This window comes from Tachypleus tridentatus, chromosome 13, assembly GCF_004210375.1.
Source record: "Tachypleus tridentatus isolate NWPU-2018 chromosome 13, ASM421037v1, whole genome shotgun sequence".
NCBI lineage: Eukaryota > Metazoa > Arthropoda > Merostomata > Xiphosura > Limulidae > Tachypleus > Tachypleus tridentatus.
In genome coordinates, this window is record NC_134837.1 from 121,902,463 (window position 1) to 121,918,438 (window position 15,976).

General features: G+C 37.7%; 1 protein-coding gene across 1 annotated transcript in view; it reads left to right on the forward strand.

The window, feature by feature from the left end:
• LOC143238922 (glutamate receptor ionotropic, NMDA 3A-like) overlaps window positions 1–15,976 on the forward strand; it is a 47,593-nt gene that overhangs the window by 14,332 nt on the left and 17,285 nt on the right. The window contains exon 2 of the mRNA XM_076479566.1: window positions 3,870–4,476. Within this exon, the coding sequence (XP_076335681.1) occupies window positions 4,040–4,476 (437 nt within the window). The 5' untranslated portion in view covers window positions 3,870–4,039. The remainder of the gene's footprint in view (window positions 1–3,869; window positions 4,477–15,976) is intronic.

Here is a 15,976-nt window from a genome sequence, read left to right on the forward strand (position 1 = left end):
ATCTCGTGAGACCAAAATCTGGGAGTTATCCTGAAAATGTTTGCAAGATTTCAGTACGTTACTGAATTCCATCCACTCAAACTAGGAGTTTAAACATGCAAGAGTCCTCGAAAGTATGGAAATGAAGGGTGGGGTCTTTCCATTACCAGACTTTCTTTGTGTCTTTCGTGTTAAGTGCAACGGGCTATCTGTGTAGTGTTCATCGTAGGGACCAAACCTCGAATATTGGTGTTCTTCTAGGCTCCCGATAACCTCACAAACGGTGAGGATGGGTCGTTACTTTGACATTTGTTTACTTTGAATCACGACTCTCGAATTTATTTCCAAGTGTACAATAAATTTAAAAAAAAACACATTGCACAGCTATTTTACTCGTAAAGTTCTGATCCTTGTTTATTTACAGGTTTCGCAGCGAACCTATAAAACCTATATTGTTGCTTGAAGACTGCAGTACTCTTAAAGGCTTATTTTTTAATGTTTGAACCTGTTAAAATATTCACTTAAATATATTTTTCATTGTATAAAACGTACAGTTCTGTTCTTAGTTGCACATGTATGCCCTGAAACAGACATCTACTGTGGCCACTAGCATGTGTTTATTTTCAGTTATAAAGTAAGTGTTGTCCTCATAAGGTAGAAGGCAAGAAGTAATTGTGTTTGAAACATCTAGTTCTAGAGGACTTGGTAAATTAGAGTACCTTCTTGAGAAAAGCTATAGTCTGTATTTCAGAAAATGCTAGCCAGTAATTTGTAAAACTTAGCGTTCATTTTAAAGTCTGAAGTAGCTGCTGGCAGGTCTGAACTTTATAAAAATACAGACGGCTTTGTGTCGAGATCACACAAACTTGATAAAAAACAACTTTGAAAAACTATTATTCTAAACTTTCAAGAAAAACAAAACTAATTAAAGCAAACAAATAATGTTAAACTGTTGGTTTGTGTGGTGACATTTAGTGGCAACAGTATTAAACTGTTAGACTGTGTGGTGATATTCAGTGGCAACGATATTAAACCGTTGGTCTGTGTGGTGACATCCAGTGGCAACAATATTAAACTGTTGGTTTGTGTAGTGGTATTTAGTGGCAAAAATATTAAACTGTTAGTCTGTGTGGTGACATTCACGGGCAACGATATTAAACTGTTGGTCTGTGTGGTGGCATCCTGTGGCAACAGTGTTAAACTGGTGGTCCGTATGGTGACATCCAGTGACAACAATTTTAAATTGTTGGTCTGTGTGGTGGCATCCAGTGACAACAGTTTAATACTGTTAGTCTGTGTGGTGACATCCAGCGGCAAATTTGGAGTGATCATTGTGTAAGTGTGAAAATCAGTGTAGATTTAAAACTAATGTTTCACGCTAGGATACGATAGATCTTCCGTTACAGGATGTCCTATTTTCAAAATGTAAATGCTTTCTTTCACCTACCGGCAACTTTTACTTCCTTGCTGTATGAGAACTTGGAATAATGTTTTGTTGTTGATTAAGCTTTTGTTTTTAAATTCTGTAAAGTTTAAGTAGTCATTCACGTTATCAGAAGGTAATAACATGTTACTGTTGTAATCTTATACCCACATTTGTTATATCATAATCGTACTCCTAGTAACACCACGATGTATCATATCATAATCCACCACTGATTATACGAGGACTGTTCAAAAGATAAGCGGACTGACGTCATAAAACAAAATGTACTTTATTTAGAAGTTACAGGTATGGGATCCCTTCAAAGTACTCTCCTCCCCAACGCACACACTTATCCCAACGGTGTTTCCACTTGTTGAAACAGTCCTGGTACGCTTCTTTTGTAATGTCCTCCAGCTCCTTCGTCGCATTTGCCTTAATCTCGGGAATCGTCTCAAATCTTCTTCCTTTCAAGGGTCTTTTGAGTTTGGGGAACAAGAAAACATCGCAAGGAGTAAGGTCAGGTGAGTAGGGGGGTGGGGAAGAACAGTGATCGAGTGTTTGGCCAAAAACTCACGAGTTCTGAGGCACAAATTTCGCAGCAACGCGGTGCATCTTCAATTTTCGGTCAAAATCTCGTAACAAGATCCAACTGATATCCCACACTCTTCAGCAAGCTCCCTGACAGTCAGACGTCGATTTGCCCGCACCAGGGTGTTGATTTTGTCGACGTGTGGGTCGTCAGTTGACGTGGAAAGACGTCCAGGACGCTCATCATCTTCAATGGACTGTCGACCATCCTTAAAACGTTCATGCCACTTGAAACATGCCGTACGCTTCATAGCAACATCACTGTAAGCCGTGTTAAGCATAGCAAAAGTTTCAGTCGCAGATTTTCCAAGTTTAACACAAAATTTCACAGCAAGTTGTTGCTCCTTCAGGTTATTCATTCTGAAATCCGCCAAACGAAAAAATCGCACTTCACTTAAAACCGCGTAGCTAATACACAAATGAAGATATCTGCAATCGGGAAATGGCGTCGTAATCAGCTGATCTGTGCAAATCTAGCGACGCCAAGCGGATTCCCCTGGAACCACCTGGAGCCGCGCAATTTAGACAGTCCGCGTATTTTTTGAACAGACCTCGTACACCCCTAGTAACACCATGATGTATCATTCGTTATAACATAATATACCACTGATCATACTTCTAATAATTGATTGATTGTTTAGAATTAAGCACAAAGCTACACAGTGGGATATATTTGCTCTGCCTAACACGGTATCGAAATCCGGTTGCTAGCGTCGTGAATCCGCAGACACACCGTTGTGCCACCGGAAGGTACCTCTGGTAATACTACATATCATTATACAAAACTAATCGTAGTAACGCCATCATTTGTTATATCGTTACATATCACTGGCGATATTTCCAATTATATCACATACATCAGCTATAATATCATTAAGTACCGCTGAGCCCCCCCCGCTAGTACAGCGGTAAGTCTAAGAATTTACAACGCTGAAATTAGGGGTTCGATTCCCCTCGGTCGGCTCAGCAGATAACCCGAGTGGCTTTGCTACACGAAAACACACACACACACAAGTCCCGCTGAAAGTAATTAGTGGTATACTCTAGAGATAGGTTCTTTTATTTCAAGTAATAAAGCTGATAAAATGTGTAATCTTATTTTGATTGAACTCTTGACGGCATTTTAATTATCCGGGATTAAATATGCTAAAATCAAATAAATGTCTACTTTTTCCATCCAGACACCTTGTTTTCATTTACGTGTTATTGTTTTAAACCTTGTTTTCATTTACGTGTTATTGTTTTAAACCTTGTTTTCTTTTGCGTGTAATTGTTTTAAACCTTGTTTTTATTTACGTGTTATTGTTTTAAACCTTGTTTTTTTTACGTGTAATTGTTTTAAACCTTGTTTTTATTTACGTGTTATTTGTTTTAAACATTGGTTTTATTTACGTGTTATTGTTTTAAACATTGGTTTTATTTACGTGTTATTGTTTTAAACCTTGTTTTCATTTACAGGTTATTGTTTTAAACCTTGTTTTTATTCACGTACAATTATTCAATTAAAGCTTACTTTTATTTACGCACAATTCGTTTCACGAACAAACAATATCTTATCCTGTTAGCTCACATGAAAATTAAGTCTATTTGAAAGTGATTTACACACTTGGATCCTGTTCAGTAACTGATGCTGTTACTGTTAGAAAATTTAACAACGAGTTTGTTTGTTAAAACAACTATCTTCCACTGTGTTTCCTGTCATTCGTGATACATGACATTTAAATAAATTATTAAATTTTAAACAGAATTCCTAGCATTACTCACTCTAGAAAAACTTGCCTTAAGCTATTTAAGAGATATATATTTTAATAAAAGGACAACAACAAAGGATATTCTATCGTTTATTGTGTATTATATTTATTTTTCTTCATTTCAGGATGTTAACCCCATGTACCTCAGTCTAGACCCTCTAACAACGGACCTAGCGGATGGTGTGTTCCAGTTGCTGAGCTTTAATAAGTGGTATGACGTAACTTTAGTTGCTGATGACAGCGAAACGAGCTCTTTATTGATCACGCACCTGAATAACCTCTTGAGGAAACCATTATGGCGCTCTTTACAGGTTGTTCGACTACGAAAATGCAAAGTGAGAAGGAACTTCTAACGAAATTTGATGATATGGTCAAGGGGTCCAGCCGAGTGATCCTGTTGCACTGTGATGTCCGACTAGCGAACAAGGTCTTCAAAGTTAGCGGAAAATTAAACTTATTTGGTGGTGAGTGGTTGTGGATAGCGCTCGAGCAGTCTGTGCACGTAACAAAGGGTCCGCTTAGTAGCTACCCCACAGGGCTACTGGTTCTTCGCCTTCGGCCTTTGACCCTCAGCCGACATAGAATTAGAATAGCGATCAGAATCTTAACAAAAGCAGTTCGTAACATCGAGCAACGCACTTTAGCGGATGCATTTACAAACATTTCTTCTTCATTAAGCTGTTCTATTCCTCCTACTAGAGAAAGACAAGTATTTTCTCGTCTCCTGTACAGGTAAGGTTTAACAGAACACAAACTGTCTTTTAGCAGTTTCTCCACCGCTAGTCTTAACTACATAGCTTCAGAATTAAATAAGAAGCAGTAACTGGTGGGATTTATAGTAATATCGATGGTACATTTGTGTAATTTGTGTATATGTGAGATTTTAAGGGGCACTGCAACCGACAAGGTGGTGCACCCTCAAACAGTTTGGTGAATAAATACTTTTACACCTTTAAATAACCTACAAGTGATATTTCACAATTTTATTCACATTACTACCAGTTGAAAGAATGTCAATGAAAAGTCTACATTCAACACGCACAGATCCCATTTAGATAACAATCGACCCATCTGAACTAGTGATAGATGATGTAGCTTAAAATGACACTTTTCATCTGACGTTGATGTGAGATTTGTTATCTGACATGCTTCAAACAATAGTCAGTATCTTTGTTTGAAGTTAAGAACACAGTGTAGGAGGACAGTCTATCAAGTTACAATAGCTTAGAATATAAGAGGACAGTCTATCAAGTTACAATAGCTTAGAATATAACAGGACAGTCTATCAAGTTACAATAGCTTAGAACAGTGGTGCACAAAGTCTGGTCCGCGGGCCAAATCCGGCCCGTGACGAGTCGCCGAGTGGTCTGCGATGTCCAACGGGAAAGTCAAACATAGAGATACTGGATGGTTCCATATTTGTGTCGAGCAATAAAGAAAATTTAATAAGCAAATCTCGTTAGTGTATAGGCATTTAATCACTGGCGCAATGATGTAATATTTCCGTAATTACGAAATCTCACGCGTTCCAATTGTTCTTTGAGATTTACTTACGAGCCCTATTTTGATATTATTTCGTAACAAAAATGGCAGCTAATCGTAAAAGAAAAGTTGAAGACGAAAACCGGCAGTTTCATGATGATTGGACTGCACAATACTGTTTTGTTCAACAACATAAGAATGTGATTTGTCTGCTGTGTCATTCGACAGTAGCAGTAGCGAAGGTATCCAATATAAAGCATCATTATCAGTCGAAGCATAAAGGTTTCCACAACGTTGTCGGTGAAGAATTGAATCTCTGCGGCGGTTGCTGAATTACCAGCAGAACGTTTTCTCAAAGCAGTCAGCTGATTTAGGTGCAGCGTGTGAGTTCAGTTGCGATATTTCGTTGATGATAGCGAAATCTGGCCAACCGTTCACTGATGGTGATTTTGTCAAGCAATGCATGATTACTGCATCTGAAAAGTTGTGTCCGGAAGCAGTTCGCAAGCTACAGACGGTGGCTTTAAATCGTATGACAGTTCAAGGAAGAATTTCACACCTCTCAGAAGACGTGACAAGGCAGTTTACAAATAAAGCAGCCAACTTTGTCTACTTCTCTTTGGCAGCAGACGAGTCGACTGACATCAGTTCAACAGCACAGCTACTAGTTTTTGTTCGTGGTGTGTCATCGTTTGATATCACAGAGGAACTAATCGGCATGGGTTCCATGAAGGGTCAGACAACTGGGTCTGCTCTATTCGAGGAGACAGTACGACTGTGCAGTAGCGTTTCATTAGATTTCACGAAACTGTTAAGTGTGACAACTGATGGAGCACCAGCCATGACTGGAGAAAGTAACGGGCTGGTAGCACTGTTGATGAAGTATCGAGGAAAGCAGAACAGCCAGATGGTGAAGTTGCACTGTATTATTCACCAACAGAACCTGTGCAGAAAAGAACTTGGTTTTCAGGGACTGATGGCATTAGTGATGAAAACAATTAATTTCATCAAATTACGAGGGCTCAATCACCGTCAGTTTCGAAGTCTTCTTGAAGAAATTGATTCAGACTATGGTGACCTTGTGTATCACTGTGAAGTATGCTGGCTGAGTCGAGGGAAGATGCTTAGAAGATTCTGGGAGTTGATTGATGAGGTGATAGAATTCCTCAGAAGCAAGAACAAAGACATAGAAGTGATTTCCATGACTGATCCAGCATGGAAAGCTGATTTGACCTTTCTGGTCGACATGACACAATATTTGAATGATCTGAATTTGAAGTTGCAAGGCAAAAATCAGCTTGTCTGTCAGCTTGCAAATCACGTCTCAGCTTCTAGGACAAAGTTGCAGTTGTTCCGGCAGTAAGCAGCATCAGGCAACTTCGTGCACTTTCCCACTTTTCAGTCACAGCTACAGAAGAATCAGGACATTGACACACAAGTTTATGTTGAGAAGCTAAATACCTTGATTCAATCCTTCAACTCTCGGTTTCATGACTTTGACCAGTGCAGATTGTTGATGAAACTTTTTGCTGATCCGTTCAGTGTGTCAGTGGATGACTTGTCAGCTGAATATCAGCTTGAACTTACTGATCTCCAGGCATCTGATGAACTGCGTGCTATTTACCGAGAAAACAGTTTGCTCGACTTCTACAAAACGTTGCCTGATACATTTGCTAATCTGAAAGAGAATACACTTGTCCACACCAGCATGTTTGGCAGCACGTACTGCTGCGAACAGACTTTCTTGCATATAAAACTGAACAAAAACAACACTCGCAATCAGCTGACTAATAATCATCTGGAAGCAGTCTTGCGTCTTTCAACGTCAAATATCAAGCCGGACATTTCTAAGCTCGTAGTTGACATGCAGCACCATCCATTGCACTGACTTTGTGACAGTTGACGTATCATAACATTTCTTAGAATAATGTGCAAACTCTTTGATGTAATCGTTATTTGTGTGTTCTTAAATGTGATGTTCATCTTGTGTGAAACAACTGTGGGACGATTTTAATCTTCAATTTTTTGTGGCCCCCAACGGTTACGAGAAGTCTGTTTGTGGCCCCTGACTCAAAAAGTTTGTGCACCACTGGCTTAGAATATAAGAAGACAGTCTATCAAGTTACAATAGCTTAGAATATAAGAGAACAGTCTATTAGGTTACACTTACAATAGCTTGGAGTGTAGAAGGACAACCCATCAGTGTCTGTACTGAAGGGATCAAAATATTGTATTTTAAACCAGAAGATCTCACAAAAACAAGAACGTAAACCACTTCTACACGCCAGACAATTGTCCCTAAAATTTCAAATTTTATAAAATCGACCTGGAAAAAAAAGCCTTCTACATTCAAACACTGGATTGATCATTGTGTAAATGAACAGACAATGTTCTAGCTGTGTTTTTTATTTATTATTACGTATTAACGTGTTGGTTTCAAGAAAAGATTTCCAAACCTTTAGTTTTGACATGCAAATCTGTAGATTTGTATCCGTTTACTTAAGCAAAATTATTTAGAGTTGTTGTTACTGAGACTTGTTATCTGCTGTGTGTAGTTCTTGATCCTGACTGCAGCTACTCCTATTGTCCTGTTACTTTCAGCTTAATGTGACGTCATAGAACGACCAAGAAATAATCCTGATTTTTATTGGTCAGGTTTTGTTTCTCTGTAACATTCGAAAGGTGTTGTTACTCTACTTCTTAGACAACCATGTTTATTTTGGTCTTGAATATCCTTTTCGTAGGCCCGGCATGGCCAAGCGTGTTAAGGCGTGCGACTCGTAATCTGAGGGTTGCGCATCCCCGTCGCGCTAAACATGCTCGCCCTTTCAGCCGTGGGGGTGTTATAATGTGACGGTCAATCCCACTATTCGTCGGTAAAAGAGTAACCCAAGAGTTGGCGGTGGGTAGTGATTATTAGCTGCCTTCCCTCTAGTCTTACACTGCTAAATTAGGGACGGCTAGCACAGATAGCCCTCGAGTAGCTTTGCGCGAAATTCGAAAAACAAACAAACAACAAACCTTTTCGTAATCTGCCATCGTCGGTTATTCATTTGTTGTTCGATGTGTTTGTTCTGAAAGTTTGGTTAATCTGTTGTTTGTAAACACTTTGTTCGTTCTGTTGATACCAAACGTAATTACAAAATGTTTGTATTATATTATAATATAATACACGGCTTCTCCGTAACTAATAACGACTTATTACCATTAGATTCTAAACGTATATGTTACTCTCTATAAGGTAAGTTTATGGTCATCAGGTATATATATTAATCTATCTAAAGGGTTTCGTTTACGAAGTGATAAGAACACAAATTTAGTAACGAAATGTCTTGGTCTGGTCTAAAATTGGAAACATTTCTTAGAAATGTGAACTTCTGTCCATCGAGAGAGTTGTCACTTGATATTATTGTAAAAGTGACATTAATATTGTGTATCAAGTTATAACCGTGGTTTGATCTCCTCAGTGTGGTGAAGGGCAGTTACGTGTTTTCAAGATATATGTTTCACGGGAAAGGAATACAGGGGTAAATTGGTGTTTTAACCTGTATGTCACACGTATTACGTGTTAGAGCACGTAATCATTCCGAATTTAAGACTGTTGATAAGAAAAAGAAGACAACTAGTTTATGAACACTCGTCGCCTATACGAATAGTCTTTATTATATAGCGGGACTGACTGTTACACTTTTAACGTTTAACAGTCGAAAGTGGCGAGTGTATGTGTGTGTTTAGCAGCATGTCTCGACTCGAACCTGCCGACCCGCAGCCCAGCACGGTAGACGCTTGGCCACGCTAACACGAAGGAGGTTAAAAGCATCGGGTGTAAATCACCTCTATTTTTAAGAACAGTTGCTAAGTTACACCACTTTAGTTCCCAGCTAAGATCAACAACGGGAAAAACTTTCCGTAGTTTCCACGAAACTCGCTGAAGATGTTACTTAATTTATCGAGTATTCGTGTCATGAAAACTCTCCAACTACTCTATCATAATTCTATAACACAACGAGTATTCTGAAAACAGCCGACTGAACCCAATAAATCTTATAACATTAACAACTTTATCCGTAGCCCACAAGAACAGTGAGACAGCGGATAACAGATAACCCAACACAACACAAGAACATCCCGAAACTGTGTGTGAACCTCTACGTTTCGCGAAGTACACCACTGGCTAAACTTGTTAAGTAGGTACTTGGTTTATAAACCCAGAAAGGTATATTTATATTTGTTCGTTTTCCCAGGTTTCCACTATATGGTGGGTAGGAAGTTGTGGTCTTATTAGGAATGCTGTTGATTTCCTAAGTTGAACTGTTAGACCAGTTAGTAAGAATTAAACTCTTATATCGTGTATCCAGAAGTTAAAGGAAAACGTTTATTTTGTGATGAAATGAACCATAAGGAAGAATGTAACCTTAAGGTTAACATGTTAACCTACTATGGGTTGTATCCTAAAACGTTCAAGAAAATAGCAAGGAATTCATTCACACTCATAAAGGCGAATCGATGAAATAACGTTTCAGTTGATGTGACTACATTACAAGTTAACCAAGAAAATTACCGTCTGATAGTTATCATAATCCATTAATCATATCAACTTTCTCCATATATCAATGACTATAATCCACCAGTCACACCAGTTTTATCCATATGATAATCACCTCAATCCATCATCCATATCAGCTTTATCCATATGTTAATTAACATAATCCGACAATGACATCAGCTTTACTCACCATTCATATAAAACGTATCATCTATTAATAATAATCATATCACAGAAAGTTTACCAGATGGCCATCTAATTAACCATAAAACATGTATTATAAATATTTATTATTAAACCATATAATGTGACTGTGTAAATAAATAATTTAACTAACTGGGTTTCTAAAAGAAAAACGAAACATTTACGTGAAAATTCAATACAAACCAATACGTACGATTGAATTGATACGTTTGTTTGGTTTGAATTTCGCCCAAAGCTGCACGAGGGCTTATCTGCGCTAGCCGTCCCTAATGTATACTAAAGGAAAGGCGGCTCGTCATCACCACCCACCGCCAACTCTTGGACTACCATTTTATCAACGAATAGTAGGATTGGCCGTCATCATAACGCTTCCATGGCTGAAAGGGCGAGCATGTCTGGTGTGACGGGAATTCGAATCTGCAAATTGTGAGTCAAGCGCTCTAACCACTTGATCATGTAGGGTACTGATAATACGAGAGAAGACACCATGGTTTATGTCCTGCCAAAAAAAAAATTGCGCTCGAAATTTTAGGGTTACGTGTGCATTATAAAGAAGACGGCGAAATCTAGCTGTGCAAAATGACAACAGTAGCGCCAGAGTTGGGGTGGTGGTGAATTGCGATATTTTCTCTTGTCTATAACTTGAAAATTATGGACGACGTGGACCTGGTGACTACAAGCTTGGCGTATGTTTCAAATAAAAATAATGTTTTATATTAAAAGGTTCGTAAAGTTTTAAGGGAAGCTCCAATTTTCGATTTGAAATCCGTTTTGTAGCTTGTAGTGTCGTTCGTGAACATAACCCCAGTTTCTCTGCTATGAAACGAACTGCGCTTGTCCTACTTCGAACTTAATGATAAGCGATAAAAACCTCTGATCTTCTCACATATAGTTCCATGTTAAGTACAATATAAAAATTTAGTTCGCAAGTAGTTTTATTTTTAGTGTGCACAAATTAAAGAAAATTAAACGAGAAAGGCAACTGTTTAGGACTGGCTTCAACAATGTCGTTCATTTTAACGAATCATACATAATAGGTGTCTTGTTCGTGCTTGTGTTTAGTACCTAACTTCATTTCGAAATACTTTTCATGTTTCTACTATTGAAAATGCATGACATCCAACCGATTACCTTATTTGTCACGTTTCATACTTTAAAGGGTATTTAGGCTTAATTTCCGGGAATAAATTTACTCAAAATTTAGGTTTAAAACTACACCAAATAATTAAAGCATTTGGGTGTCAAATAACGCGCGCCTTACTAGAAGTAGTCAGGGGGTTTGTTGAATTTCACATAACAATTTACTTCTCGTCGTTTCTCATAGCAAAGTGTGTTTAAATAAATCAGTCAAGTCAATACGATGATCATGTGTATAAGTTGGTTTTATTTACTTTTTTTTGGAGAGGAGAGGAACCATGGATCTTCTAGTCAAAGGTAAAAAGAATTTCCCTGAAACATGAACTCTGCGTGACTGTACCAGAATTAGTTTGTTTTAAAGACTTTATTAGACTTTATTTTTAAAACTTGATAACTCTATAGTAGCTCTAATAAAAAATCTTATTATAAGTGAATGAGTAGATTAAGGCAATTTACTGCTCACGCCTGTTTTGTGTAGCTTGTCAAAAACACGTGGTCGAGACGGAATTTAAAAATCTTTTTTTTTTTTTTTAGCTACACCCCACAGGTGGCGCAGTCGTAATCGTGACTAACAGTCAGGGGACGCACAGCGCGGATACGTCATCGTCCAGCTTTGCATTTGAAACAGAGATTTTTATTCTAGAATATAAAACCTCGTTTCATGACACGTTTAATGAACGCTGTCTAAGAATTTCATTATTTAATTTTAATGTGTCTACATAAATATAATAATACTGTCTGTTGTCTGTCAACGTAACTACTTCACAGGGAGACCCGGAATGGCCAGTTGGTTAAGACACTTGAGTCGTAATCTGAGGATCGGGGGTTCGAATCCCCGTCACACCAAACGTGCTTGCCCTTTTAGCCGTGGTGGCGTTATAATGTGACGGTCACTCCCACTATTCGTTAGTAAAAGAGTAGCCCAAGCGTTGGCGATGGGTGGTGATGACTAGCTGCCTTCCCTCTAGTCTTACACTGATAAATTAGGGACGGCTAACACATTCGTTTTTGAAAACATTGAACATAACTTTATAACTGGTCTTTACGTCAGCCGGTATTCAAAATGTTCTTCACGTTGTTAATCAACAAACCATAGATCACGTTAAAGCAGATCAGAGGTATACAAATCCATAGGAAGTGACTTAGCAAGCATGGAGTCGAGCAGTGTTACTGTGGTTCCAGTTTCTTTATCCGTCATTGTCATAATTATAAAGAGATGATAATTTCGATGCTCCTCTGGTACGTTTCTAAATTTCTGACTTTTGATATTTCGTGATTATGAAATCCTTGGCCATTATAATCTTAACGCTATAAGAACTCGTGTATAGCTTAGTCTTAGTATATTTTTGGGTCAGAAGGGTCTCTATCATGACTTCAACTTTGTAGATGAGAGCATTTTTTTGAAACTGTTGAAGCTTTCCTTCATTTCTGTGCTTTAGCTCTGAATCATATTATACGACTGTTCTCCCTTGGAACAGGTTTTGACATATTCCTTCAGTCATAAATCATACTGAGAGTAGAGTTTTACAGTCAAAATATAATGAATTCGCCGTGAAGCTTGTGCGTAGACATGTGTAATACGTGTGTGTATATAAATAGGGACTGTACGTGTTATCGTTGACGTCACGGCTGAAGACTGCGGCGACACACCACTCCATGAGCATGTGAAGTGTCGCTAACGCGTTCTTGTCTTTATCTGCTTACGAGGAATAACGTATCAATTAACGTATTAATCGCTTGTTTTAATTCAACTGTACTCCAGCTTCTCAGTTTAGTAGCTAATAGTTTATAATCATGTACATATTAGAAAATAATTGTCATTTCATAAATATGGCAAATAGACATAGTAAGGTTTGGGTTTTTAAGTTTTTTTTATATTGATGGATTATGTTTTGATCGTTTTCACTCTATTGATGGGCTGTGTTTTGATCATTTTCAATCTGTTGATGGGCAGTATTTTGATCGTTTTCACTCTATTGATGGGCTGTGTTTTGATCGTTTTCAATCTGTTGATGGGCTATGTTTGGATCGTTTTTACTCTATAGATGGAAAAGAAAAAGATGACTATTTTCTACCACGAAGAAATATTATCTAGAAGATAAATAAACTCCTCTCTTTATTTTTGAATAAATGAAGATGAAAGACTACTTATGAATCAAATTAATTAACGAGTAAAGGTTATCACCTGAGTTTCAAACTGATTTACATCACCAATCGCGTTGTTGCCATAATTTCGAAATTTAAGCTCATTGGTTAGATTTTCAACCAATAATCTAGGTTCTTAGCATATACTTAATTTAAACTACTTGACTACAAATACTGACACATCTTCACTTAAGGTGAATCATCGGTAAATTTACGGTCTTACAGTGCTGGAATTCGGGCTTCAATTACCCGTGGTGGACAGAGTAAAGATAGTCCATCATGTAAGTTTATGCTACAATAAAATCTTAACAAAAATATTATATTGAAATTCATGTTTAATTAGGTTTCCTTCCCGGCGAGATGCAAGATTCGTAAAGTTAATATATGGAGTTTGATCCCCGCGACGACCGCAGCCCAACATACATCATTCTACGCTTTACGCTAACAAAAAAGCAAACTATGCCTTTTGTAAAATTCTTAATATAAATTTTCCGAAGCGCTTCGACTACTTACACTTTAGGTTCTCCTCACAGATCTAGTACAGTAGGTATAAAATAAATAAAGAATACAGCTTATAGATCGAGGCTGTGTCAGATAACAATTGTGAATTCTGTTACAATCGACAATGCGACAGTTTCTTAAAACTTGTAGACCCAGCATAGCCAGGTTAACCGGATAAGGCATTTGACTCGTAATCCGCGGGTTCGGGTCCCCGTCGCACCACATTCAGTCGTGGAGGCGTTATAATGTGACGGAAAATCCCACTATTCGTTGGCAAAAGAGTAGCCCAACAATTAGTGGTGGATGGTGATGACTAGCTGCCTTCCTTCTAGTCTTAAACTGCTAAATTAGGGACGGCCAGCGCAGATAGACTGCGTGTATCTTTGCGCAAAATTCAAACCAAACCAAACTAAAACTTGCACGGAGTCGCCGATAAAAACGATCTTTAGTCAAGAAGTCCTTAAACCAAACCTGATAATGACAAACGAACGTCTCTTTGGTCAGATTACAGGCTTTGAAGATTGGTTAAAAAAATAGATGGAGATCAGTGACGACTTTACTTCTCAAGTTAATGTATTCTTTGTACTGATGTTCGACAGTGACGTATGACTTCCTTGTCTTTAATCTGCGGTCTTTGTTGGTGAGAGTTTTAATCTCGTATCCACGCTTTATCGAATTTGACCCGAATGTACCTAGGATGACCTGGGACATCCTCCATCAATAAAATTTGAATGTTATTATGTTTTATTATTATTTCTTCAGTTGAGTTAAATCTACAAGACAACTATAATAACTATCTATTACAGTCATTGAAGTTCGTACATTTTTTCTCTTTGATGAGGAACCATAAATCTTTCATTTCTCCTTTTTGACCTTCATATCTATCAATACGCCATTTTAATTGTTTTAATGTTTGGTTGTTCTTTATGTTAAACGCAAAAATGAAATTTTAAAATATCAACATGCCCTTCAGAAATTCTGGGTTTCTGAAATCCCAAGTGAGATTTGAAGTAAGTTTAAAATCAGGTCAAAGGTCAACAAATGTTTAACCTTTGATTCGCTGAATGACAACGATTCAGGTAATGTTCAATGTTAATATATATATACTTGGGATTCGTCAGTTGTTAAAGACTAAAGTGAGGTTAAAGGTCAATATATCTTAATCAAAAACTCAATCGCTGATGCTGTAATTGACAAAGGTAAAGGTGAGTTGAAGGTCGGCGTATATTAAAATGTTTACTGTGTTAAATATCCCCTTCAAAGATAGAATAAAATAACTTATTTTTTTGTTAAGACGTGTCCCTATTTGCAGTTGACAATGACAGCTTCTAGATAGCAACGACACTTTAGAAATAACTGGGGCAGGACAAATTATTGTAGGGGGGTCCAGTGGCCTCTGTTATTGGATTTTATAAATACAGTAATATGCCAACTGTTATTGGGTTTTACTGTAGTTTACGGCACCCACAGTAAAAGTGTAAAACTGATCATATTTTATTTTCAGGTTCTTCTAATTTCTTTAGGGGGTTACAGTTCCCCCTTTTCCCACTGTTGACGATTTCTCCTCTAGAGGTTGGTTGTGTGTATTAACAGAAAGTGATGAGGGCTTTCTGTTTAGTCAGTAGTAAGTGACTAGTCTGGTTACGTCATCAAATATTCTTGTTACATTCATTACGTTACTATCTGTCGGTGTATGAAAATAGTCCGGTAGAAGCAAAACTCTGAAAACGTTCACTTTTAGAACTCACTAAAGAGATAATAAATTTTTTTGTTTCTTTTTGACAATTCATTTATCAACTAGAGACTTTAAAGCTTTACAAGTCGTACTTTTTTAAAGTCTTATATTTCACTTGAAAATCATGAAAAATTTAGACGTTTACGTCAATACATTTTTAAAACTATTTATGTACTTTCTTTTTTTGTGGGCTCGTGACTATCCTGGGTACAAAGTCCATAAAAAGATACGAGTTATATGCTTGCAAACAAAAGTCCTTTGGTAGTTCAACAGTAAGTTTACGGACTCAAAACGCTAAAATTCGGAGTTCGATTTCCCTATAAAACGGAGAATAATTTTTATAGGTTTTCACCAAGGAAACATTAACAATGCTGCAAATAGTTCCACCAATTACTTGTTCGTTGTCCCGGCATGGCCACGTGGTTAAGGCGCTCGACTAGCAATGTGAGGGTCGAAGGATCGAATCCTCGTTACACCAAACA